This window comes from Nanorana parkeri, unplaced genomic scaffold, assembly GCF_000935625.1.
Source record: "Nanorana parkeri isolate BGI_ZX_2015 unplaced genomic scaffold, ASM93562v1 scaffold629, whole genome shotgun sequence".
Classification (NCBI taxonomy): Eukaryota; Metazoa; Chordata; class Amphibia; order Anura; family Dicroglossidae; genus Nanorana; species Nanorana parkeri.
Window position 1 is genome coordinate 356,096 of NW_017306897.1, and position 27,113 is coordinate 383,208.

The window sequence follows — 27,113 nt, forward strand, 5'->3', positions numbered from 1 at the left end:
AAGCAAATCCTGGGGCTAGTGCACATGGCCGCCTAGGGCTGTACAACGTAAAATTCAGCCATCTTTCCCATTCAGGAGCCACAGATCCTGTGTACAGCTGCCAATAAAAATCAATGGCTGTATGTGGCTATGGATAAGTATATGCCAGTACTCATGTAAACACCTGCATGTACATGGACGTACAACCCTAAACACTGACAGTATGCATTCAGGGCTGTGCACATATATGTTTACACTAGTGTATACATGCAAACAGCCACATACAACCATTGATTTCTGTAGGCAGCTGTATATAGCTTCTTTTGCACCCGGGCAGATGAAATACTGTATGCCTTTCATTTTATGTTGTATGGCCCCAGGCCCCATGTCCATGAGCCTTTGTTGTCCATTTTCAAGGCTAATATACAGACAATTATTGAAAAAAGGTCATAGAGAACTGGGCGCTGCCATTGGGAACATGTACCAATGCAGAAAAAAGAGGTGGGGGTAATTTGTGGGGGACTTGACAAATAAGGACGGTGTCCATATACAGTATCTTGCAGCACTCCTTACCGGATATCCCAAAAGAATTACAGGTGCTTGAAATGACCGTGGATGGCGCTGCTCACAGCAGAACTTGAATAAAGATGTCACCAGCCCACTAGCACGGAAGTCAAGACAAAGACATTGTCATCTCTGTGCCTGATGAAGGGGACCCTGCGTGGCCCCGAAAGCGCTTGTCATTTGAGTAAAATCTATCAATAAAATGGATTTGCACTGATATGGAAACTTGTGTGCTGGTGACATCTTTATTCAAGTTTTTAAAAATAAGGAGCCCCCCCCCCAGATACATTAGTACCCCTTACCCATTCCCAGAAAGAGTTAAATGTAAAAAAAAAATGTGGATAAGTTATTTAATTATAGTGTAAGAAAAATACCACAACAACAAAAAATATCCCCAATGTAACCGAGCATCAATAACGATGTCCAGTGACATAGTCCATGTCAATCACGGCATCCAGCGATGTAATCCTCTTCCATCACGGCATCCCTATGGCCGCCAGTGTTAACCTGCCAAGCCAGATTTCTGCTGCTGTTGTAATGGAAAAACACCATCGGGGATCCCGGGTGATGTCATTGACCAAATGTGGTGCTCGGTGTCTACATTACTGCAGTCGGGAAAGCGGTCAGGCGAAACACTGATGCCTCAGTGAACAGGTGGGGTTCATCCATGTCCCACCTGAACCTGAATGTCATCCCTAGTCCTCTGTAGACATGTAAGCTGCGAAAAAATTTGGTTCGGATATTTTGTTATTTCGGGATTCAGATCTGAAATGCAATTCAGTTCGAGTTTTGGATTTGGACAGAATCCAAATTTTCGGATTTATGAATATTCGTTGCGAATACCACAGAAAACCACATACAGATATTAATACTAAGGCTGAATCTCCTAGACCCGAATGGCATTCGGTATCTGAATTTCCGAATTGCATTCAGGAGCTTCCGAATGCCATTCAGGTCTAGGAGCATCAGATTTAGTAATATATGTATATTGCTCCCAGACCCGAATAACATTCGGGCGCTCCTGAATGCTATTCGGAAATTCGGATCCCAAATAACATTCGGGTCTGGGAGCCATATACATACTGTATATTGCTAATGCTGAGGCTCCCAGACCCGAATGGCATTTGGGAGCTCAGCTTTAGTATTATATGTATCTACTGTATATGGCTCCCATGTTGCCGTCACGAAAATGCGTGTTCAAAGCATTCGGATGCAATAAACCCAAAAACACATCTGACTGGCCAGAAAAGTCTCATATCCCATTCAGTTTAGTTTTTGAACGAAATTCGGACGGGATCCGAAATTCGGAGATGGAAATTCAGATTTGGATGCATTGGGATTCAGAAATTCGGATGTGTCCAATTTTGATTTGGAACTAAACGAATGGTACACATCTAGTCCTCTGCCTCCCTCCTCCAATCGACTTTATGCACCTCTCAAACTGTGTATAAATGTATACAGTATATACAATATATATATACACATATATATACTGTAAATGTAATTCTAACGTATGAGTGAAACAAAGTGACAAAATTGTCATCATCTTCCTCCAGAGGGCCAGAGGCATCTGGAGACGGTTTGAGTCCAGGTGGTTACAATTAAACATCGGCGTCCTTGGTGGGTATGCAAACCGTGACGTAGAGCTGTCATAAAAAACAAACAGAAAGTTCACATTATCATTATCATTATCTTGTCCCAGGGCCCTCTGTTCTGCTCTGTTCATGTTTCCACTATAACATTAACTATTTACTGACCCCAGCATAGTCAAAAAACAGAGAGCATCGCCTGAATGTGGACTTAAAGCCTCTCGCCAGATACAAAAAACCCTCCCCTTACAGTGAGCCTACCCCTGCATGTCAAGGGTTAACTGCTCTTTTTTATTTGTCTAGGGGGATTCTTTAAAGCAGTTGTTGCATACTTATCTGATCCCTGCTCTCTCCGGCAGATGGCACTCATATTTCTTAAAGCAAAAAGTGTAGGAACGTGAATTTGACTTGATATCAGCCCCCTATACAGCAGATCTAGCTCAGACTGAGGGAGGGGAAAGGAGCACAAAGAGCAAGTCAGTTTTGCTGAAGTGCAATGTGATAGAGAGATGAGATTATCACTCTGCTGCTTTGCCTTTCACTGTCCAGTCACAGGCAAGACTTGGAACTTATTGGACTGCAGCAGAGAAAAATCAGGTTCCCTGCTGTGCCAGACAGGGCTGTGAAGCAGTGGCGTCACAAGACTTGTAACCTATTGGACTGCAGCAGAGAAAAATCAGGTTCCCTGCTGTGCCAGACAGGGCTGTGAAGCAGTGGCGTCACAAGGGGGGTGCAGGGGGTGCATTCCGCACCTGGGTGCCACCATTGGAGGGGTGGCACCAAAATGACTGATAGTCATTTTGGTGTCACCCCCTATGAAAGGTCGGTCACTCAGTCGTGGGTCGAGAGCGGAGGGAGAGAGGAGGGGACTCGGCGGCATACCTCATTGCGCCGGATGAACGTCTCCTCCTCTCTCTGCCGGCATCCATCACCAAGATGGCCGCCAGCAGGAGTCAATAAGTCGACCGCGCATACACAACGACTTCATCGCGCACACGTGCAGCAAAGTCACGCGCATGCGCGATGACGTCACGGCGGGGTGTCACCCTGTCTCTGCTCCGGGTGTCACCCAGCCGCCGGACGCCCCTGCTGTGAAGTGTGGAAGAACTGTAAAAAAAAACAGAACTGGATGGACATAAACACAAATCTTTTGGCGGGGAAAACAGCTCCCATATATGAATTAAATCTGTGTATTTAGCTGTGTGTCTGGAGTTCCATTGTAAAGCATTAATGATTCACGTACACTGGAATAACCAGAGGAACTTGTCTGATGGCCCAGCTAATCCAAGAGATTCTTAAGTCGTAATTCTAAGAAAAGAATAATTCTAAGTTGATGAGCTGACCCGTTAAGCATCAAGCTGTCTTAATAAACTAGGACATAAATATGTATGTCGGCTACACTTTAACAATAAAGAGTCATTCCACCTGAAAGGAATATTTCTTATTCAACCACCTTTCTTATATATCTCAAGGACTTAAGAGATATTACACATGTAAGCTGCAGAAAAATTCGGTTTGGTTTGGTTCGGAAAATTCGTTATTTCGGCATTCGGATCCGAAACTCAATTCGGTTTCGGTTGAAATCCGAATTTTCGTTAGTTTCGGATGAGTTTACAAATATATATTGCGAATACCACAGAAAACCATATACAGATATTACAGTGGTGTCACAAGGGGTGTGCGGCCTGCACCTTGGTGTCACCATTGCAGGGGTAACGCCAAAATGACTGGCAGTCATTTTGGTGTCACCCCCTCTAAAAAGTCGGGCACTCGGTCATGGACCCGGCGGCATACCCCATCCCGCCGGGTTAACGTCCCCTCTTCTCTCTGTCAGGCGTCAATCAGTGATCAGTGTGATGTCGACACGGCGTGGTGACACCCGACCTCGAGACACCCCTGAGATATTAATACTAAAGCTGAGACTCCTAGACACGAATGGCATTCGGGAGCTCCCGAATGCAATTTGGAAATTCGGATCCCGAATGCCATTCGGGTCTGGGAGCCTCAGTTTTAAGTTTTAGTATTGCATATACTGTATATGGCTCCCAGGTTGCCGTAACGAAAATTCGTGTGCAGACCCGTTGGGGTGCATTAAACCGAAAAACACATCTGATTGGCCAGAAAAGTCACATGTCCAATTCAGTTTAGTTTTCAAAAGATATTCGGACGGGATCCGAAATTCGGAAATGGAAATATGGATTTCGGACACATTCGGATGCTTTGAAATTCGTATGTGCCCGAATGTCTGAATTTCGGAAAATTTGTCTGAATTTTGATTCAGAACAAAACTAATCGCACAGGTCTAGGAGTTATCTGCTCTCAGTTCCTGTGCTTGCCTTGGTTACAGATTATGAGGAGCCAATGGGAGGCATCAATGTTGGACAGAGTCACCAAATTTTGGACCCCCTATTCAACTGCTCATCAAATAAAAAGACTGACTATTGGATGGCAGCTAGAATTAATTGAGCAGTATCCAAGGCTATGTGAGAGTAGTCTACCAAAAAGTGACCCCTAAGTCTCTTAGTGCCCTTGTGCACTGTCACCTCAAATGGTATGTCCGCCTCCTGGGAGGCATGCTGGAACAGAAGAGGTAGAAAGATCTTATTAGTGTAAGAGAGGACTTTAGTTTTTCCGCCTTGTGCCGTGAATCACAAAACCCGCTCGGCTGAAAAGGCCAGCTCAGCTCATTAAACAAAGACATGCAAAGGTTCTTGTGACATTTCGATGTGTTGTTCTTCCTGGGTATATACACGCGCAGCTTGCGTTATGGTTGGAACATCGTTTTACTAGATAAAGGTCACGGTGTCTGGACAGATGGCAGGAGCCTTCATCCCTCCATCAGATTACCCAACGAGATAGAGTCTGTATCCCTCCCCTTCCCCAAGATGGTGTTTTAATGTAAATCGGTGTTTAAAGAGCCTGTTTCCTTGATAACACTGACGTCGGCTTATTATGAGGAGCCATCTGTCTCTGTGGTCGTGGTCTGAGCTTCATCTGCAGGTACCTTGATATGTAAACTGTGGATAAAGGGCAGAAACGCAAATGACGCGCCAATCAAAAATTAAAGGTTAAACCGAGATTTACACGAGGTCTGTAGACGAGCTGATGATGAGTAACGCTGCTTTTTCATGCAGGTGACTCTACAGTCCATCAGTCCACCCCACTCCCTTGTGTCACAAATCTGGGAACTCCTTTGGCTTACCTATTTGTAATAGAGGATATATATTCCCAAACACACCCACAGAAGAAAGATGTATCAAACTTAGTGGAGTTGCTTCATTCTTGGCACCAATTGAGAGAGAGAGAGAGAGAGAGAGAGAGAGAGAGACCCCTTGAAGTGTGCAGGTAGCTCCAGTGCAAGGGAAGGCTTTTTGTTTCCTTGAAGATAGGAGGATTTAAGAAACCTGGACTTTCACTTTAATGGTTTTGAGTATATTAAGTGAGTTCTGGCCTGAATCTGGCCAAATTTGCTCCATGCTTGTTCCTGGTCACCAAGTATTAAAACAAGAGATGGCCAGGCAACTAACATTTTGAGATGCAAGTCAGTAATGGCAATTCACATATTTCCTTTGATCTAAGTATGGTGTCTGGGTCATACAAGAATGGGGGGCCCCATAATGAGGCAGCCTGATGCAGTAGCTTCAGGCAGCATCTCACTGGGGAAGTGGCAGCACGGCCGACTAACAGCACCTCTAAATCCCCCCCAGCTTCCCACTTGGCTAACAGCTCAGCAGAGAGAGAGTATTTGAGGTTGAATAAAGACACAGGTCCATCAAGTTCAACCTTTGTGTCTCTGTATGTGCATGTGTATATATGTATCGGAGTCCCTGCATGATCTTGATCTAGGGTGAGAAATACAGAACCTCTTTTAGGGTTGCCACCTGTACAGGATTCACCCGGACAGTCCTGGTTTTGAATGCTGTGCCCGGGTTTCATGGCAGCAGAAACCCAGACACAAGATGTCTGGCAGGGGCAACCAAAATTAAGATAGGGGCTACTGGCCCCCCATTGAAAATAGTCTTAACTGTGATATTTACATATTAAATGGGGGGCGCTATTATATTACTCCATAAGATAAGCAAGGAGTTCTGTAGTCCACAGTAGGTATAACGACTGATAACACTGCTTGAGTTTTCACTTCAGTGCACTTGAAGTTACACGGATACTGGATTTCTTGTGGGATCAACCGATATTTTTATGTACCTGTAGAAAATGTACTTAGCCTAAAAAAAAAAAGAAGAAAACTAATGCACCCACCACATCTAAGGACTTTTAAGTTTAGTTTTAGATAAAGAAATCACTCCCACCCAACCCAATATGTAAGGTGCTTTTGGAGATGTGCCTGCAGCAGATTACAGATGGGGGTTGTAAAAATATAAAGTGGCTGAACAGAAAGATAAATTGTGGGTCAAATTAACTTATTTCAGATGTGTATGTAGCTGTTTAACTGCAGCTCTGCTTTATGCAGGCAATGATCAGAAGTCTGTGTATATTAAATTGTAACTTTAGCAAAAAAAATTTTTTGGGATAGAATGGGAAAGGGTTTTTAAAAGTCTGAGGATTTCCCCCTCACTTTCTGTTCTAGTAAAAACATTGTGAGGCCAAACTCCCTACTAGAGAAAACAGAAACAAATGACCGGAGGGCAAACCCTTCCTCACTCTATCCAGAACCCGCCCCTGCTCTATCTGAAACCCTTCACCACTCTATCTGAAAACACTCTTTCCGAAATCCTTTCCAACTCTATCTGGAACCCTTCACCATTCTAACTTATACCCTTCACCACTCTGTCTGAAAACCCTACCCAACTCTATTTAACACCTATCTCCACTCTGTCTGAAAACCCTACCCAACTCTATTTAACACATATTTCCACTCTGTCTTAAACTCTTCTCCACTCTATTCTAAACCCTTTACCACTCTATCTTAATCCCTTCACCAGTCTATCTGAAAACCCTTACCAACTCTCTCTTAAACCTAAACCCATTTTATCTGAAACCCTTCCCAACTCTATCTGAAATCCCTACCCATCTCTATTCAAAATCCTTCCTCATTCTGTCTTAAACACTTCCCCACTTTATCCTAAACCTTTCACCACTCTATCTGAAACCCTTCCCAACACAGTCCAAAACACTTCCCAACTCTCTCCAGAACCCTTCCACGCTCTATCTTAAACCCTTCCCCGTTCTATATGAAACCCTTCCCCAGTCTTTCTAAAAACCCTTCCCAACCCTACCCAAAAAGACTGCCCAACTCTATTCAAAACGCTTCCCCACTCTGTCTTAAACCCTTACCATTTCTATCCGAAAGCCTTCCCCAATCTATCTTAAACCCATCCCCATTCTATATAAATAATCCCTTCCCTAGTCTATCCGAAACCCTTCCCAAATTTATCCGAAAACCCATCCACACCCTATCTGATAACCTTCCCCAATCTATCCGACCGAAACCATTCCCAAATCTATTGAAAAACCGTTCCTACTCTATTCGAAACCCTTCCTCACTTTATCTGCATTAAAAAAAGAAGAGTTATGGCTGGAAATATACTTTAATTCAAATCAACCAATGAAATATTGATATTTAAAGTGTATCTAAAGCCAAGAGATAGAGATAGCCACACAGATTGAATTTCAGCTGTTTCTTGCTGAATCTGCTGAAAGTCAATCTTTTATTGTGTTTCTTTTTACCCATTAGGGGGATTCACTTTCTCTGTTTGTCCTTGTGACCACCATCACTGGGACTGAAAGTGAGGGAGAAATCAACTGACATAGCTGCGTGCAGACATTCATTTAGAGAAATTTAGGATCTGAGTATTTTGTACCTTGTAGTGATCATGTTGGGGCATCAAGTGTATACAAGTTATGCTTGAGCTCCAATTATATCAAGTTTGACTTTGTTCCCTGGAGCTCACTGCTTGCAAGTCACTTATTGGATCAATAGAGGACATCAGAAAACTCATTATCGTTTAATATGACCTCTGGAACACGATGAATAATACTGAATCAATGTTGTATTAATGGATTGTGAAATACACAATGATATGTTGGAACATAAAAAGTTCCTCAGGAGACCAAAGTCTACTCTACAGTATTTCTAGTGCAGGGTCCTCCACTTCCAGTTTTAAGTCACAGTAGTTTTTGAAGGCTGGCTCAATAAGACTTGTATAATTAGGAGCTTAAGGGCTTGTTCACACCAATTGCGGTTCTGGGAGGGGAGGGGGACTTGGGGGGGGGGCGTGACTGTGGTGCCATTGGCTTCAATGCATCGCCACGCTCCCTCCCTCCCTCCCCAGGACGAAGGGGGAAGTTTTGTGAACGATTGCGGTGCGTTCCAGCAGCTGCCGCTCTGGAACACACCATAATTGGTGTGAACAAACCCTAATACTTTTATTTAGGAGGGCCTATTGCAGTTCTAAAGCACAGAAGTCCTACTTGTTAGGGGTACACCCCAGTCAAAACTGAAAAAAAGTGTTGTAAACCCTAACAATGAACTTCTCTTATTTGCTCACTTTTGGCCGGTTAAATATAACAGTAAATCAATGTGTAGCTCTGACTCTCTAAGGAGCTGCTGGATAGATGGGTCCTTCTACCATTCCCCATTGGGGACCTGCCCTGAACTGAGCCCACTACTCACTGACACACCATCACTGTTAAGAAAGAAAGAAAGAAAGAAAGAAAGAAAGAAAGAAAGAAAGAAAGAAAGAAAGAAAGAAAGAAAGCCTTGCAAAGGAAGGTCAGTTGGATCTGTGTAGCAATAACATATGAACTCAATATCAAACACAGGAACAATCATTAAAACAAGGTCTATGACTCTCGTTCCTTCTTATCGCTTGTGAAAGACCTTGCCGGACGCACTGGATGGATAAGAGCGGAACTACTCAGCTGATAAGAATGTAATAAAAACACAGTAGATGAATAACTCTAAAAGAGAACACCAGGAGATGAAATAAATGGCACGGCCTATCTCCTGTTCTTAGACCCTATCTAAACCACTGTAACCACTGGCCAGTGGAGAAACTGCCAGTGGTGGGTCCCTTAAACATCTGATGGATAGCTCACTCTTAACAAGTGAATATTCGTAATTTAAAGAGAACACCCCCAAAGCATTCTGGGAAGATTTGCCCCAGATAAAAGTAAAAGGAAAAAATAATACTAATGCAGCCATCACATCTACAGATGGTAAGTTGCAATAAAACACATTCTTGCTCTTGGGTTTAAAGGCCTGTGGCTGCCTGAATACCTGAACAGTGACTGCATTTGATAGAGTGCAGTCACTATTTAGCTAATAATTTTCCTCCCAGCTCAGTCCATTTTAAAGCGGACTATTGCCAAGCCAGGTGGTGCTGCTAGAGTCACCCGCCTTTGGTTCAATTGCCCTTCATTTAGTTCCCCCTATGCCCCTCCCTCCGATGGGGAACAACCCACTTGCTCAAATACTTACCTTCCCCCACTTGCTCTGCCAGGTCGTTTATTGCTATGAGTACCTTGGTCCAATTCATCTCTACTGGAAAACCAAACCAGTGGTGGCCTCCAGTGATCCATCAGAGCATGGCTTACCTGTGGGGATGAATAGGAGTACAGGACGCAGGTGCTCTAAGAAGAGGAAGGCTGTGTGTTGTCAGGCAGGGCCATAGATTGTGGGGGACGGTAAATATTTAAGCAGGTGGGCTTCACTTGGGGAAGGTGGGGGACAGATTAATTGAAGGACATCAGTACAAAAGGTCATCTTGTTCTTTAAAGAAAGCTTTAAAAATAAATAAAAATTACTGTCAAAATGACATTAATACGTTAAAGTTGTATGAGATTTTAATGGCTGGGTTTACATCTACTTTACATTTAATGCGCGAGGTGACAAGTGTTCCTGTTTGAGTAGAAATTATACCTTTACAGAACTGCCAATGGAACGTTCGTAGGGAATGAAGCTTGCTAGCGCAGTGTGAATTATTCCTTGCCCGGTCCTGAGACGTATTCTACTCCTAGAAATATGATGTTGTTGTCTTCTCAGCTGTAGAATGGGTGACGTACTTTGACATACAGTAAGCCACGGCCCCCCCTCGACAGTGACAGGTGTAAGCTGATTTATCGCGGCAGATTTCGAGTTGTTGTTTGCATCCTTGGGGCAGCCCTGAGATGCCTGGCTTACATCCGCAGCCTTGCACTTCTTAAGAGGCCGTGGGCAGGATTTGCATGGTTGGCGAGCGGCCAGGCCGCGTGGTCCCCCCATCTTTTTCTTGCCTTGACCTTGCTTTTGTTGTCTGAGCTGGATTGGAAAAAGCATTTGTTATATCATCAATCTTTGACGCAGATACTGTTTAAGAACGTCCTCATCCCAAGCTAGCTTGTTCGCAATGCATGCTGGGAGTGAGTGTGCTTAGGAGGAGTGGCATGTGATCTATATAAGCTTGTTACATGGAAAGCTCACTATGAGCTGTGCAGACACCAGTCACGAGGGTGATCGGACTATTCCGCTCTCCGCATAATGGTTGTGGACATGGATGAATGTGCCTTCTACACAACCATTGATGTAAGTACACAGAAACTTCCCAAGATTGTTAGGGAGATTTGGCATGGTGCTCACTCACATGTGATCAGAGGATTGAAAGGTAAATGGATAGATAGATAGATAGATAGAGATGGAGGATCGATAGATATGGATGGATAGATAGATAGATAGATAGATAGATAGAGATAGATGGATGATCGATAGATAGATAGATAGATCGAGATAAATGGAGGATCGATAGAGATAGATGGAGGATCGATAGAGATAGATAGATAGAAAGATAGATAGATGATAGATATAGATAGATGGATGATCGATAGATATAGATAGATGGATGATAGATAGATAGATAGAATGAGATGTCTGGATAGATATGGATAGATAAATATAGATGGTTACATAGATATAGATGGATAGATATGAGGTATATAGATCAACATAGATATTTCTTTCTCCTAGAGATGCATTATAAAATGTACCATCCTGTGCACACAGTGTACATACTCAGCCATTCACAATGGAAAGCTGCATCATTAATGGTCATTGGGATTTCATTCTTAAGTGTGTAACGGTTGTTGGGAAGAGCTGGCATGGTGCTCACAACATGTACCCAGAGGATTGGAAGATGGATGGATGGATAGATAGATAGATAGATAGTGCCCCCTCCCTCAATCTTTGGTGGCCAGTGGCAATTTTAAATTCTCTTTGACTCTAATGCTGATGCTCCCTTCCTTCCTGCAATCCTCCATCCTCTGTTGTGAAAGGGCTGAATGTTTGTAAACGCAGACAGTGTTTACACTTGTGATTGCTGTGATTGGTTCACAGCGATCACAAGGTACAAAGCCACAGGCTGTGCGCATTTTGCCTGTGATCTGTGTTTTCTAATGACAGCTCAATCACAGGCATTCAATGGGCGTCCATGTGTGTTATATACAGCAACGGAGAATATACATGAGGCAGTTGCTGGGTCATTACCCAGAACAAGTCTACCAATCAGAAGAGAGTGTCAGAAGTCAGTGATTTGGAGTTTTAATATAATAGGCATAAAAGCTACAAGCTTCAGCGTTTATCATTAAAAAGCAGCCCTGGAGCTCTGGCCCAGTGACTTTGCCTAGGCTGAGATGATGTCACCAGTTTGCTGCAGGCAGAAGGAAGCATTTCCCCAGTCTCCTCTCCCACAGTGATCAGTCTGCTGCAGGCAGGAGGAAGCATTTCCTCAGTCTCACCTCCCCTAGTGATCGATCTGCTGCAGGCAGGAGGAAGAATTTCCTCAGTCTCCCCTCCCCCAGTGATCAGTCTGCTGCAAGCAGGAGGAAGCATTTCCTCAGTCTCCTCTCCCACAGTGATCAGTCTGCTGCAGGCAGGAGGAAGCATTTCCTCAGTCTCACCTCCCCTAGTGATCGATCTGCTGCAGGCAGGAGGAAGCATTTCCTCAGTCTCCCCTCCCCCAGTGACCAGTCTGCAACATTCAAACTTTGTTGCAAGGTGAGAGGCTGCGGTGTGTCAGACATTTGTGAACACAGCCAAGGTCTCTAAGCCTTACATTTCAGTGCAGGAAGTGGATGGGGACCTTGGATGATGGAAAAAAGAAAGCTTTGTCCTTCTGGAGAGAAAAGCAGATGAGGGCATGCACAGGGCGAGTACTGTGATCTCTGCGATAAAGATCTGTAATTATTACACTCACACATTACCTAACATCAGCAGAAGTTTCCATGTCTTTTTTAAACAATATATATATATATATTAGCAATATTGGAAGTCTCTGTCTGTATCAGGACAGGTTCACTTTACTTGTACCTTTCAATGAAAGAGTCAAATAAACTTGTTGCCGAGTCAGATATTGTAGTCAGTAGTTCTCAGCTCCCGATTCGCAGCCTGGAACTTGCAGATGTTCAGTGAGACTTCATCCCGGTGACATGTAATCCATATTTCCATGGAAACGCCAATACAAAGCCTTTTCCTGCCTCGTTGTATCTGCTCGGGAGGATTCGATGGAGTAAAAAGTCCCTTTATCAGGGACAACCCCCAATACTAGACCACATGACCCCAAATATTTCACTGGGGCAAATAGCTGGGGGCTCCTGGGCTGTATGCCAACAAAACAGTCCATAGAACACACAAGCATTACAAAGTCAATAATTGTTTCTGTACAATGACCCAAAAGTATACAAAATGACAGAGTCACATCTGTTATGTACAACTGGCAGCCAAAGTAGTTCACTTAAAGCTGACGTAAATGCATTTCATACCTTATTTTAGACCCAGCAATGTCATCACTGGGTCCCTATGCTTCCTTATGCAATGCAGGCAGATCCTGGCTGGGAGGAGGGGCCGCACACAGCATTCTTAAACCATCACAGCACCCTGCCTCAGTACTCTTCCCAAGAGCTCTCAGCCCCGATGCAAGCAGTGGGCTGGCTCTTGGGAGGAGTTATGTAAATATAAAAATGAACCCAATGGTGGCTGGGTGTCAATCCGGTGGAGTGGGCGATCCTAGACAGACTGTATTTGCATTGGCTGGCTCTTGATTGAAAGGGGGCGGGCCAGGGACAGTCATGCTGCCGTTGCTGACCTGCTTCTGAAAATGCGAATCAATCCCGGTATAACATCAGCATTGCAATAGGAATACATACTAGAGTTGTTGTTAATGACTAGACATGTGCGATTCGTTTTGTTCTGAATCAAAATGTGGACGATTTTTCCGAAATTCCGAATCTCAATGCATCCGAATGTGTCCGAATCCGAATTTCCGTTTCCGAATTTCGGATCCTGTCCAAAAACTAACCTGAATGGGACATGTGACGTTTCTGACCAATCAGATGTGTTTTTCAGTTTAATGCATCCAAATGGGTCTGAACATGAATTTTCGCTACGGCAACATGGGAGCCATATACAGTATATAAATATAATACTAAAGCTGAGGCTCCCAGACCCAAATGGCATTCAGGATCAGAATTTTCGAATTGCGTTGTGGAGCTCCAGAATGCCATTCGGGTCTGGGAGCCTCAGCTTTAGTAATATATGTATATGGCTCCCAGACCCGATTGGCATTCTGGAGCTCCACAACGCAATTCGAAAATTCTGATCCTGAATGCCATTTGGGTCTAGGAGATTCAGCTTTAGTATTAATATCTGCATATGTTTTTCTGTGGTATTTACAACTAATATTCGTCCGTAAACTCGGATTTAATTTTGAATCCCGAAATAATTAAATATCCGAACCGTACCAAATTGTTCCGCAACTATTAATAACTCAATCAAATCTTACTTGATAAAATCTCTTTTCTGTAGTGAGTGCTGCCATCCGTCTGCCCATCACTTCCAACAACTTCCTGCATTCCCAGTGTGCTTTGCGTCTCTTTCCCTGCTGCTTGCATGTGACGCAATCTCCATTTCTCAAGACTGCATATCCCATCATGCATTGCTTCCAGCAAGCAATGATAATGTTACATTGAGTTGATAATGTTACGTTGAGTTGTTGTTCAGAAGGCTGGCTCTCTTTCAGAGTGATCTGGTGCCGGCACATTGAGGAAGTCCATCCTATGGGCGCCTTCTGTTTACAACCTTCTAGATGGATCTGGTTATGAGGAGTGGGATGGAACTTATGGAAATTCAATATAGAAATACAGATTTAGTTTTAGTTTTTGACCTTTAAACATGAAATAAATTGTTGTGTATACAAGACTTGAGTTGAATATCTTGTTCATCTTCATGTTCCTTTTTGGTTTTCCCCAGGAACACGACATTGAGACAGCTCATGGAGTGGTCCACGTCACCATGTGTGGGACGCCAAGACAGAACCGGCCCGTTATACTGACATACCATGACATCGGACTCAACCGTGAGTTATATTTTATAGTTGGCTTCCATTCGTACACACATGAGCTAATTGATTCAAACAGTAACATCCGGCAACCAATCATAATCCACGCAGGGCTTGTCTGGATTTAGTAATACCAAGTATAATGCTCCGATACTTACCCCGATACCGGAACTTCCGGTCAGAGAAAGATTCCCTCTGACCGGCAGTGCCGCGAGGGAGCATGGAGCTGGCTTCCCGGACAACCAGGAAGCCAGGCAGCGGGTCATGACCCACCTACTGGCTTCCTGATTGGCTAGGAAGCAGGCTTCACTTGTTGCTAGGCAGCCTGGCTTCCTGACCAATCAAGAAGCCAGGCGCCATGTCATGACCCACCTCCCAGCTTCCTGGTGTGAGAACACCCTAAAGATAATAAGATAATTATATGAGTGTGTAAAATGTTGTCAAAAATTTCCAGGCCAAATTTTGAAATACAATAATCAGGAGGTTGGGTGAAAGGTTTAGTGCAGTAAAACACCTTTGCTAGTTAAATAGGAAATGTTATTATAGCGGTCTACACATCAGATCGAAAAGAGAGACAGCTGAGCAAGAAAGAGCTCCTTCCAGGGGCGTCCCGAGGCCGGGTGTCACCTGGATCGGGTTCCAGGTGACACCCCCACTATGACGTCATTGCACATGAACGTGACGTCACCATGGCCGTGCATGCACGGCCATCTTTGTGATGGAGGCTGGCAGAGAGAGGAGGGGAAGTTCACCCGGCGGGATAAGGTATGCCGCCGGGTCTCCTCCTCTCTCCTGCAACTGTCGGTCTCTCGGTCTATGACTGAATGCCCGACTTTTCAGAGGGGATGACACCAAAATGACTGTGAGTCATTTTGGTGTCACCCCTTCAATGGTGCTACAATTGTATTAATTTTCGATTCTAAATGGGAGAGAGCACAAGTGAATATCAGTACACAAGCCTATCCCTGAGAAGTAAGGCTGCACTATTATAACAACTTATGAGTGGAGGATCAGCGTCTGGCTCACTGGTTTTCTTTATGGTGGAATTCCAACCAAAACTATTTTTAAGGGTGGGAGGTTTAGCACCAATAACCATTTTTTTTTTATTGTTAGCGGTATTCTGTTGGCCCATCTTTCACTTGAGGCGTAAACTCCCTTACAAAGGCTGCATAGCACTAACCACAATAGGTTCACCTGGTGGCCAAAGCCCACTGTGCACCAATGTTCCAGATGTTGTGTGTCTCTAGTCATGGCCACTGAGTAAAATGTTACAGTGTGACATGTGAATTCTGTAATTATTAAAGTAAGTCCTGTAATTATTGGAAGCCATTGATGCTGATTGTCTTCTGACTCTACAGATAAATCCTGCTTCAACACTCTGTTCAGCTGTGAGGACATGAATGAGATCACGCAGCACTTTTCCGTATGTCACGTGGATGCTCCCGGCCAGCACGAAGGAGCCCCTTCCTTTCCAGGAGGGTAAGACACTGATGAGTCTATCTCCGTGTGATCTCAGCTTAGACCTTGAGGGATGTGAGAGGTTAATGGACCACTTAGAGCTGTCACTTTGATAGGGACTTACAGGAATTACGATTTAGCAAAGATTAGGGAGTTTAGGAACAAGACTCTCAGGAAATCATTACTCTAATGGTAAGGAGATTTCTTCCTTCCCTCCTTCTTTGCGCTCTTTCTGCCTTCTTCAATCCCTTTCTTGCCTGCAGTGCAAAGAATTGCACAAAACACAAGTATGCATGTTTTCTTTCTTCTCATTCTTCCTTTCTTTTATCCTTTCTTCCTTCCTCCTGTTTTCTCTTTGGGTTCTTTCTCCCTGTCTTCCAAGCATATATCCACCCTTCTGGTCTCTAAGACTTGGTTGGCAGTAGGAGGCCTTTATTGAGGAGCTTGGAGGGCCATACGTGATGTGAAGGGGAAACATCACACACTTTCAGATCTTAGACCACTCTTATAACACTGGGAGCTTCAAGGACCGCACACTCAGCCGTGTGACCACACTACGTCCTGCAGTGTTCATTGGGCTGTCTGAATTTTGTTATCTTAGACTTAACTCCAGCCCTCTTCAGACATGAATCATCCTTCGCTGAGTCAGAACTCCTGTAGACCTCACACATTCTTCTCTAGAAGTCCAGTCCTCTCTGATGCCTTCCTATGACCTAGAACCAGGAAGACAACTTTCTCTCTTCCACTTTTCCCACTTTACAAAGAAAACACGCTCACCTGTATAATATTTTGGTGATTGGGGACAGCTTTTCACCTGTCTGTGGAGGTCTCTGGAGGATCACGTTCCAGTCTAATGCTCCTGCAGGACACAGGCACAGCATTGGCTTACATGGCAGGCTTCAGTCCTCTTTTACCTGTAGAGCACTATTACATTTTTGACTATAGGATGACCTTCAACCTTCAGCAAAAGGCACAATTTCTGAGGATTTGGGACAACTTTTGACCAATCTTTGGAGGTCACTGGAGGAACATGATTCTACCCCAATGCTGCTGCAGGACACCATGTGGGCACACCATCCTAGGCTCACATGGCAGACTTCAGTCATCTTTCAACTGTAAAGCAAGGTTACATCTTTGACTATAAGATGGCCTTCAAACTGTTTCCCTTGATTGGGGACAACCTTTTACCAATCTATGAAGGTCCCTAGAGGAACATGGTTCCAGACCAATTCTCCAGCAGAATGTGAGCACACCATCCTTGGATCGCATGGTAGGCTTCAGTCATCTTTTACCTGACCCTCAAACTTCAGTAACAAACATAATTTCTGGGGACTGGGAACAACCTTTTACCAGTCTATGGAGGTCCCTAGAGGAACATGGTTCCAGCCCAATGCTCCTGCAGAATATGAGCACACCATCATTGGATCACATGGTAGGCTTCAGTTATGTTTCACCTGACCTAAAAACTTCAGCAACAGACATCATTTCTGGGGATAAGGGACAACTTTTTACCAGTCTATGGAGGTCCCTAGAGGAACATGGTTCCAGCCCAATGCTCCTGCAGAATATGAGCACACCATCCTTGGATCACATGGTAGGCTTCAGTCATCTTTCAAATGACCTTCAAACTTCAGCAATAGACATAATTTCTGGGGATTGGGGACAACCTTTTACCAATCTTTGGAGATCCCTAGAGAAACACGTTTCCCTCCATATGCTCCTGCAGGACATGAACACTCTATTCCTTTCCAACCATACGAAGCTTCAGTAATAGGAACTGTTTCTAGAGATTGGGGACAAGTTTTCACCAATCAGAGAACAGAGCCTTGGTCCTGCAATGGTGAGAACATACACGTGCACATGCAAAGAACACAAGTGTGCACTGGCACTGCTATCTTGCCTGAGAGTTATCCACTCAGCATGGAAAACATTTTTTTGGTGTGCTTGTTGCATTGCTTTCATGTATGCAGGTCTTGAATATCAATGTCTAAGGTTCCCCACACAATATGGTTGATCAGAACCCACCTATTAGGGAAAGGGGACTGGGTTGAAGGGATTAGAAAGGCACCTTTTGCTCCAGTTCCCATTATCTAGATTAGAAGAACCGTTCCACTACTGGAAATGTTCATGTTTTAAGATGGCATTCGTCTTATATAGAATGTACTAAAGTTAATATGGATATGACTTTTAATGTTTCTGTATATGTTCCTTCTAGGTATGTGTACCCATCCATGGACCAGCTGGCTGAAATGTTGCCTGGAGTAATACAGCAGCTTAGGTAACTGTCACATTTATTGTCCGAAGTTCTCCATAATGACTTTACGGTTGCATCATATGCTGCCAACCTTGGCTGAACCCTGCCACCTTCTGTCCTGTGCAGCAATGGGCACAAAACACTGCACCGCCTCTGTGTTCCTATTGGGGGGCACACTTAAGCAACACATGCTCATTTAAAGCTATACTCCAGGCAGCTATAAAAGACACACATTATTGCGGCTCTGTAATCATTAATACATTATTGATACTTACTTCCTATTCTCATTAGCTCCATCTAGTGGCCATTATGCAGTATTACATCACAATACATCCGACCTGAAGAGAAAATATGTTAAGAACATACCTCCTCATGTATCACTTGCCCCTCCCTTTTAGATTGCAAGACCTCACAGGCAGGGCCCTGCTTACCATCTTGTCTTGAATTGTATTGTGATTGTAATGTCTTCCTTATATTGTAAAGCGCTGTGCAAACTGTTGGTGCTATATAAATCCTGTATAATAATAACATTCTTTTTTTTGCCAGTATTCTCACAAAATGACCATCGAAGCTAAGGGCCCTGTGAATTGCTTATAAATAGTTTCCTACACTTTAAACACTTAAGCACACTATATGCAGACGTATGCACGTGGCGGTGAGTGTGCTGAGTTATGTTTCACAAGGCACCCCAGAATACTTCTGAGCCTTAGCTCTCAGTTGGCTGGCATTGACCAATAGAGGTGGGCTCAGCTAAAGTGGTGCTGAGGATGCCTAATTATTGCAGATACCTTTCCACTATTGTCATCTGCGGGTTCATATTTGTTCGCATACCACCTGACATTCCTTTGATGGCATATGATGTATAACCAAGATGCTCTTGCCCTTTAACTCAAGGGATGTAGGCATGTTTTCTGTTGTACAGTTCATGCTGAAAAGCTGTTACGTTTCCTCCCCGACTCTGAGCAAGTTCCTGGAAAACTGGGGCATTTGCTCAATGTCCTAACCAATTCCTATGTGTACTGCAGCTGCTTATGTGGTCTGTTGTGACTGTATGGAGCCCCCTGCTGGACGTACAGGCTTAGGGCAGTTGTATCCTCAGTTCATATTATCAGAAAGTGATGAATTTCTTTTTCTTTTTTTTTTGCCTATAGCCTGAAAAGTGTGATTGGAATGGGAAGCGGAGCTGGAGCCTATATCCTGACTAGATTCGCTGTAAGTAACCCTTACTTTTTTTTCATATAACTGATTTGAGAATAGGAATTGGCTGCTATCGAGGTGACAGCATGCTAAATGCTTAAGGGTCTATTTATAAACAATTAACAGGAACTTTCGCCCTATGGATATCTGTGAACGTTCCTTTTGTGCAAATATATGCCAAAACTAACATCCTTTAGTTATTTTCTTTACAAGTGCAACAACTTTTCGAATGCCTTTGTGTAATAATGCATTATGGCCACTAGATTGAGCTAAAGGAGCATAGAAAATAAGCTTTTATTTTCTATGCTCAATATCGCCACCCAGTGGCCATATTGGAGTATTACATAGATACATTTGAAAAGTCATTGCACTTGTATAGAAAATGTTCGTTTTGACACATATAAGGGAAGGGCCCTGCGGAGAGTTTATAAATGGACCCCTTGGTGTTATATAAGTGGAAAATGACGGAATTGTGCTCTGAACAATTATCTCTTTCTGTTCTAGCTAAACCACCCCAGCATGGTGGAGGGCCTGGTGCTTATTAACATCAACCCTTGTGCAGAAGGATGGATGGACTGGGCGGCCACTAAGGTAGGTTGGCTACTTCATTTATTTCCCCCAAGACTTTTGTAGAAGGGAAAATATAACAGCTTTTAGTTCATTCTATTATTTTTTTTTTAGTTTACATTCATAAGCTGATGATTTATATAACACCTTTATTTACAAATAAATTTTTTTACATGGTACAGCAGTTCCTTTGTAATAACAAGGGTTACTCCTGCCTGCATGCTTTTTGGCAGCCTGTGTATAACTGACAATGCTAGATGGAGAGAGAGAGGGTGAAATGATGGGCTTGGTTTTCTAAAGGCAAACATGCTGTTTACGTTGCAAAGAGATTTTCCCTTAGTGAAAGCTTAGGGAATTATGTGATGCTCTGTTGATTTTCAGCATCCAATCACAAGTAAGCAAAAATACTGTTTATTTTTTTCCTTGCATGTGATTGGGTATTCTTTCTAGAGTTAATTTTCCCCACATTCATTAAGTTAAGGGAAAATTCCCTCACGTCGTGAAAATTCCATTGCAAAATGAACAGCCTATTTGCCTTTAGTGAATCAGCCGGGTCATTCAGCACTGTGTGTAGTCTGATCTCTCCTGCTACCCTGGCCTATTTTTCGGCTGTAGAAAACACTTGCAGAAGGTTCCTGTTATGTAATAGAGAGCTGTAACCCCTCTTCTGCCTTCCCCCTGCTTCCATTACATATCACTAGTGGAGCTACCAGGGCATGTATGAAAAGCTATGTGAAGGGTTACTTCCTGAGAAACACACACAGCTCCGTTCATAAAATCATTGGTGTTTTCACATTGGCTGTATGTCCCAGTGCTTGCATTGTTTTAACTTAACGAGTGACTCCACTTTTGTTGAGAAACCAATCATTCCCCTCTGAGTGATCTGTGTACATTGCAAGGATTCTAACAAACGTTGTTTCAGATGCCTAGCTGTTTCTGTTCTGAGGAAGAAGCTGATTGTTGCACTATGTCCTTTCCAAAACTGAATGGGAGGGTCTGGGGTCATTATAATCAGCTGGTGGACTTTCTGTGTTGTAATGAGGAAAGGTGCAGTGTCGGCATCCCTTTAGTCGTAATAAACACTTAGGGCCGGGGTGTCCAACTCATTTTCATCACGGGCCGCATCAGCATTATGGTTGCCCTCAAAGGGCCGGTTGTCACCATATTGCATTGAATGTTTTTGGCAGCTTTAGAATATTACAGCAGCTACAGTTTTAAATGGAAATGTAATTTTTAATAACATTAAATTACAAAATGGCTTTGGCAACAATTACATATGTAAGACTTTTGGGCATTCATTGTTAGCTGACTTTCACCGGAAACCTTTCTCATGTCTTTCCTCTCAGCAGTTCTCTTGTTTGCTCTGTCACGTTTTGTATTTATTCGTTCATCTCTCTGTCTTTGTTCCTCTTTGTTGCACTGACAGCTCTCGGGGTTGGCCCACGGCTTAACTGATACGGTGATCTCTCATCTGTTTGCCAAGGTAAGTGGGATAATTTGTAGAAAATTGGGAGTGGTGGGGTGCATGCAGTTACTGTATGGTCATTTGGGGGCATGGGGAGGGGGGTTGTCATGGCTCTATCTGGCATCCTACCCAGCTCACTGACGTAACTGAGCGTTAGGCTGCCTCATTATAGGGGCAACCCTGTGGCTCTGACCTGTCATGGTAGAGTAGTAGCTGAATGAATGGAATGTCCACCTCAATAGTGAGTCAATCTGGGATGAATGGAACCTCCACCTCAATAGTGAGTCAATCTGGGATGAATGGAACCTCCACCTATATAGTGAGTCAACCTGGGATGAATGGAAAATCCAGCTCAATAGTGATTCAATCTGGGATTAATGGAACCTCCACCTATATAGTGATTCAATCTGGGATGAATGGAACATCCACCTCTATAGTGAGTCAATCTGGGAAGAATGGAACGTCCACCTCAATAGTGAGTCATAATGATCCCTTCACTGCAGCACACCTGAATGGCTCCTTGTGCTGCTTCTTCCCCTCCCAGTCTGAGCCTTGCTGTACATGGACTGCAAGAGGATAATACCAAATTTAAATTTGGTTACCTTCACTGTTAAAAAAATATAAATTTTTTGATGTTGTGTCTTGTTACTCTACCTGGAGTTCAGGTTTTAAGCTGATGTTTAAGCTGCCTTTATTTTGCCTTCCCTGTTTCCTCCTTTTCCCCCCTCATCAACAAGCGAATAATATTTTTTAAACAAAACCTTTCTGTTTCCATTAAATATTTTTTTTTAGACTCAGTAAGATCATTACTGGGTCCCTTTGCTTCTTAATACAATGCAGGCAGATCTTGGCTGGTGGGAGGGGCCAGCAGGGTGTTGTACATAACTGCCTTTGAATTCCTCTCAAGCTCTGTCCACCTCAGCTCTGATGCAAGCAGTGGGCTGGCTTTTGGGAGGAGTTATGCAAATGCCAAAATGGCTTGATAGGTGGGTGTCAGTCTGGAGGGGTGTGATGAAGCCATGGAATCAGTGTGAGGCAGGGCAACTACCATGAATTAATTTTACTATTGTACATGATACAGTGGTACCTCGGTTCACGAACTTAATTCGTTCCACGATTCTGGTCGCGAACCGAATTGGTCGCGAACCAAATCAAACTGTGATCAGACCGCAATCTCTACTAGAGGAAGCCATAACCATTTGTCAGAGCAGGGAAAATGGCTGCGGTAGTGTTTGTCACCCGATGCGGAGTTCGCGAGCGGAAGCAAAATTTTGCTGAACTTCCTGTTTGCGAACCAAATGGTTCGTGAACAGAAGCGTTCGTGAACCGAGCTACCACTGTATTTATCCACCGAGAAAAATGTGTCAGCGTAAAACTGATCCATTTCAGGGCTGAAAACAAGGAGTTGCCCTTCAATTCTTTAGCATTGCACAACCATCGCGAATGTATCGGAGCCCAACTGACGCCGGATTAAAAACGTCCAACAATCTCTCCTTTCATGCTATCTTTTTAGTAGTTACGACACGTACTTTATCAGGTCATACGTGATGCATTTCATCCGGGCTCGTGTAAACAAACTCCCGCTCTGCTGATATAACGTTTGATAAACGCAGACAATAAACTAAGTGATCGCCAGTAACTCGCGCTGAGCTATTATTGGTATTACAGGCAGCGAATGCACACGGCCCCCAACGCTCCGTCCTTATGTTTGAGCCTCGTGTGTCTGAAATGGCTGTTGTTGTTGTTGTTGGGGCTCTGGAGAAACAGCTTGTGTCCTGACCTACTTTACAAAACCATAACCGTGGGGAATCACGGCCTCGCTCTCCATGGTGTAATTGTTCTCAGCTGAAACTTTTCCTTTTCTGTGTGTCTGTCTAGGATGAAATCCAAAACCACCACGAACTGATGCACACCTATCGTCAGCACATCATGAGCATCAACCAGAACAATCTGACGCTTTTTGTGAAATCGTACAACAGGTACAATGCCAAGGGTGCGGAAAGTATGAACATGGTCTAGGCAGTCCAGCCATAAAGGAATAACAAGTCCCAGCATTCAGGGCACAAGTCCCAGCATATCAGCCGTATCTGATAGAATGCAGTAGTGAGCGTGGAAGTCTTCTCTCCCCGTAGTTTTTCAAACTGTAGGTTCCCCTTGTTCAAAACCAAATCTGACTGGATTGCATAGAGTGCCATAAAGTCATAACAGGGTACATTATCCTCAGGTGGCATCTCTATGGGTCACATGGTGAGGCATCTCTTTCTGGCTAGAGCATACCAGGTTGCTAAGAACAGGGTGGGAAGATGTGTAAGGGCCATACACATCTCCCCTTCAAGGTATTAGCAACCTGGGATGCTCTACCTGCCGTCCCACCCAGCTCCTGGCAACCAATGATGTCGCTGGTTGTCAGGAGCTGAGCAGGACACTCTGGTCGGCGCCCCTCTCCTGCTCTTGGCAACAATCAATGTCACTGGTTGCCAGGAGCTGAGTGAGACGCTCTGGCCGGTGTCCTGCCCAGCTCCTGGCAACCAGTGACATAATTGAACTGGGAGGGACCTTGGCCAGAGCTGGATGTTGCGCCGCCAGGACACCAACCAGAGTGCCGTTAGTGTGCACCACTAGCACCCCCATCAATCTCCCCAAGAATGTCAATGCTAGCAGCCTCCTTAACCATCGCCATCTCCCTCCCCCCAGAACATGACCACCAGCACCCCACTCCTCCCTGCCTCAGGTAGTGATTATGCTGGGGGCACCCCTGATTACCCTATACAAGAGCCCCATAGAGGTCTCATCCTGGACCCCTCGTCTCACCACCGAGCCAGATGTGCTATGCCATGCTTACATAGATATGCATTAACTCCTTCTTCTCTTTTTATTTTCAGCCGAAGAGACCTAGAAATTGAACGTCCAATTCCCGGGACAAACGCAGTTACATTAAAGTAAGTGCGCCATTTATGTCTTCAGCCGACTCCCATTCAGTGGTTTAGCAGCAAAGGTCAAACGCATACAAGATAGTGAATTGTCGTTGTCTGTGCTTCACGGGCGCTGTATAGAGGGAGTCTGTGTTCCTATTCAGATGATGATTCGGAGCTCTGCGTATCTGAGTGTGGACATTGTTAGATGCAGATATTAAGCAAATTGTATGGATTGTCTGTACTGTGCAATGCTACAGAATAAGTTGCAGTTCATAAACATCGGGCCCTTATTTATCAAAGTGTCCAGGAAAGGAGTCGTTGTTTTCCTGCACTTTTTATTTTTTTTATTTTACTTTTCTTTGCTAACTACCACTCGCAGAGGCAAGGTAGAGGCCTCCTCTGGTAAATAAGAACTATATTGGCCTCAAGTTCCTATTCTTATAGATACAAACCAGATCAGGGAGCTCTGTTAAATTGGCCTGGAGACTCTGTCTAATCAAAAAGGTTACCAGGTCTCCAGGCCACCAACAGGAGGAGAGAGCAGAGCGTTCAGAGAGATGCACCTTTACTACCCACTCAGATGGCTGGGGAGCAAGGATATGACACCTCTGTAGCCAGGGCTGGTGCTGCCACTAGGCAAACTTTTGCCCCGAGTTCAGTTTTAATTTGTTGGGGTTTTTTTAATGTTCTGTATTCTTTTTGTTATTTATATTTAACCTCTGGATTTGCTTTTTAGCTCCATAGTTATTTGGATTTCTACCCCCTGCCCTTTCTCTGTTTGGATTTTTACTATCTGAGCTTGTTTGATCAGTTTAATCCTTTGCAGTGTCCTGTCTGTTTGATGTCATCTCATTGAGTCTGTTCTCTGTGTTGTAGGTGTCCTTCCCTGCTGGTGGTCGGTGACAGTTCTCCTGCCGTGGACGCAGTGGTATGTAGCACGATCGTCATGATACACGTGTGATAATACCTAGCTGCCAAGATTTATTTACAGGGACACTGTGATGCCGAGACAGTTTTTGAAAGTTATATTTAAATTACAAGAATTTATATATTTTTTTCTGGTTTTTTTTTTTGTCAGGAAAAAAAAAAAAAAAACATTTGTGAAAATATTTTAAACTTTTTTTTTTTTTTAGATGAGTAAATATTACTATTTCCATTCAGCCCAGGAGGTGAAGCACTGCTGTGCTCTCTGTTCAGAAAAATAATAATGCTTTGTGACACCAATACCATTAGTGCACCCCATATTAAAGATTTTCTTTTTTTTAAATAGTGAAAAACAGATAAAAACATTGAAATTAAACAAATAGACTTTGTAAAAAACCTAAACGTTTGTTTTTGTCGTCTTTGCAGAAAATGACAGTATGTAATTGCTACTTTGTCTTCTGTTTTAAAGACTGAGTATAAGATAATATTGCCTTGAAGGGAAAATGTATTTTGTGTTAAAGCAGAAGTCTGTGAAGTTTTTTTATTAACCCTTGCAGTGGGGCTACCACTGCATTTGAAGGGTTATGTGAAAATAACAAAGTTATACTTAAAGGAGAACTATGGGCTCAGGGCTTTCCCCTATAGTTCTCCTAAGGGTAACGGGAGGACACAAACTAGCGTCTTCCCGTCACCCAAAGCTCAGTATATAGCGAGCTACAGCTCACGGTATACTGAGATGCCGCAGCCGGATCCACCCAGCTGCGTGAGTGACAGCTGGCTCTGCCTATCTAGAGACAGAGCCAGCTGTACCCGCCCCCTCCCCCGTCCATTCGGCCAGTCTGCGCTGGAGGACCGGACAGGGAAGGGGGGGGGGGATCCCTGCAGGGCGCCGTGAGTGACAGTCACGGCTCTCTGCACGGATAGATCGAGAAGTGAGCGAGCGACGGTATGTGTTCTCTCACTTCCCGATCTATTGAGCCGACGTGTGACAGTTTCATTGTCACAGGTCGGCTAGAACTATGAGGCTGAGTGATTTTCACTCGCCTCATAGTTCTCCTTTAACCAATCCTCAGCGCTCCTTCAAACCTGTTTTCTCCTCTGATGCAGCAATGGTATGTCCCTCTACGTCCTCAGGTCCTATACACCGTGTGTAGGACATGATGACTCACAGGACCTTAGACCACTGCAGTGGAGGGGAAGAGAGGCTCCAGGGACCGGTCTAAGAGCTTCTTCAAGTTTATTTTAATTTTTTTAATTTTTAAAGCTAATTATGTTACTATTTTATTTTGTTAAGATATATAATATAATATCTTTATTTTACAAATACTTGTTATAGGGTACCTCCATGGCACTCCATGGTTTTCAAAGCATGGTTTAGAAAGCTGAATGCTTGTTGGCAACCTGTGCATGACTGCCTAAACTAGTCAATGGCTGGCCTTCTCTGGGATAGTGGAGGACCTTCCTCCTTTCTGACAGCGGAATCTGATCTCCTTCTTCTTTAGGCCTTTTTCACATCTCCTCTGTAAAGCAGTCATCAGAGAGCTGCTGTTCACACATTGAGCTAGTCACCTGTTGGCTGTAAATTTTAAATACACAATTTTCATATGAAATATTTTCAGATTGATCTTATTTAAAATCAATTTAAAACATGTAAAAAACAAAACCAAAAACACATTTTTAAAATTGACTTTAAAGGAGAACTATGAGGTGAGTGCTTTTCTCTCACCTCATAGTTCTAGCCGACCTGTGACAATGAGACTGTCACAGGTCGGCTCAGTAGATCGGGAGGGGAGCGAACACATACCAGGTTCGCTCACCTCTCGATCCTGTCACGGCTCTCTGCCGTGACAGGGGAGGGGCTGGATTCCCCTCTCCCCG

The 27,113-nt window shown here is 43.8% G+C and overlaps 1 protein-coding gene across 1 annotated transcript in view; it reads left to right on the top strand.

Moving 5' to 3' along the window:
* The window catches only part of NDRG1 (N-myc downstream regulated 1), a 56,946-nt gene that overhangs the window by 24,087 nt on the left and 5,746 nt on the right, over positions 1-27,113 (top strand). Inside the window, exons 4-12 of the mRNA XM_018563077.1 lie at positions 14,368-14,473; positions 15,814-15,934; positions 18,129-18,191; positions 19,319-19,379; positions 19,869-19,955; positions 21,358-21,414; positions 23,275-23,375; positions 24,279-24,335; positions 25,188-25,239. Of these exons, the coding sequence (XP_018418579.1) occupies positions 14,368-14,473; positions 15,814-15,934; positions 18,129-18,191; positions 19,319-19,379; positions 19,869-19,955; positions 21,358-21,414; positions 23,275-23,375; positions 24,279-24,335; positions 25,188-25,239 (705 nt within the window). The remainder of the gene's footprint in view (positions 1-14,367; positions 14,474-15,813; positions 15,935-18,128; positions 18,192-19,318; positions 19,380-19,868; positions 19,956-21,357; positions 21,415-23,274; positions 23,376-24,278; positions 24,336-25,187; positions 25,240-27,113) is intronic.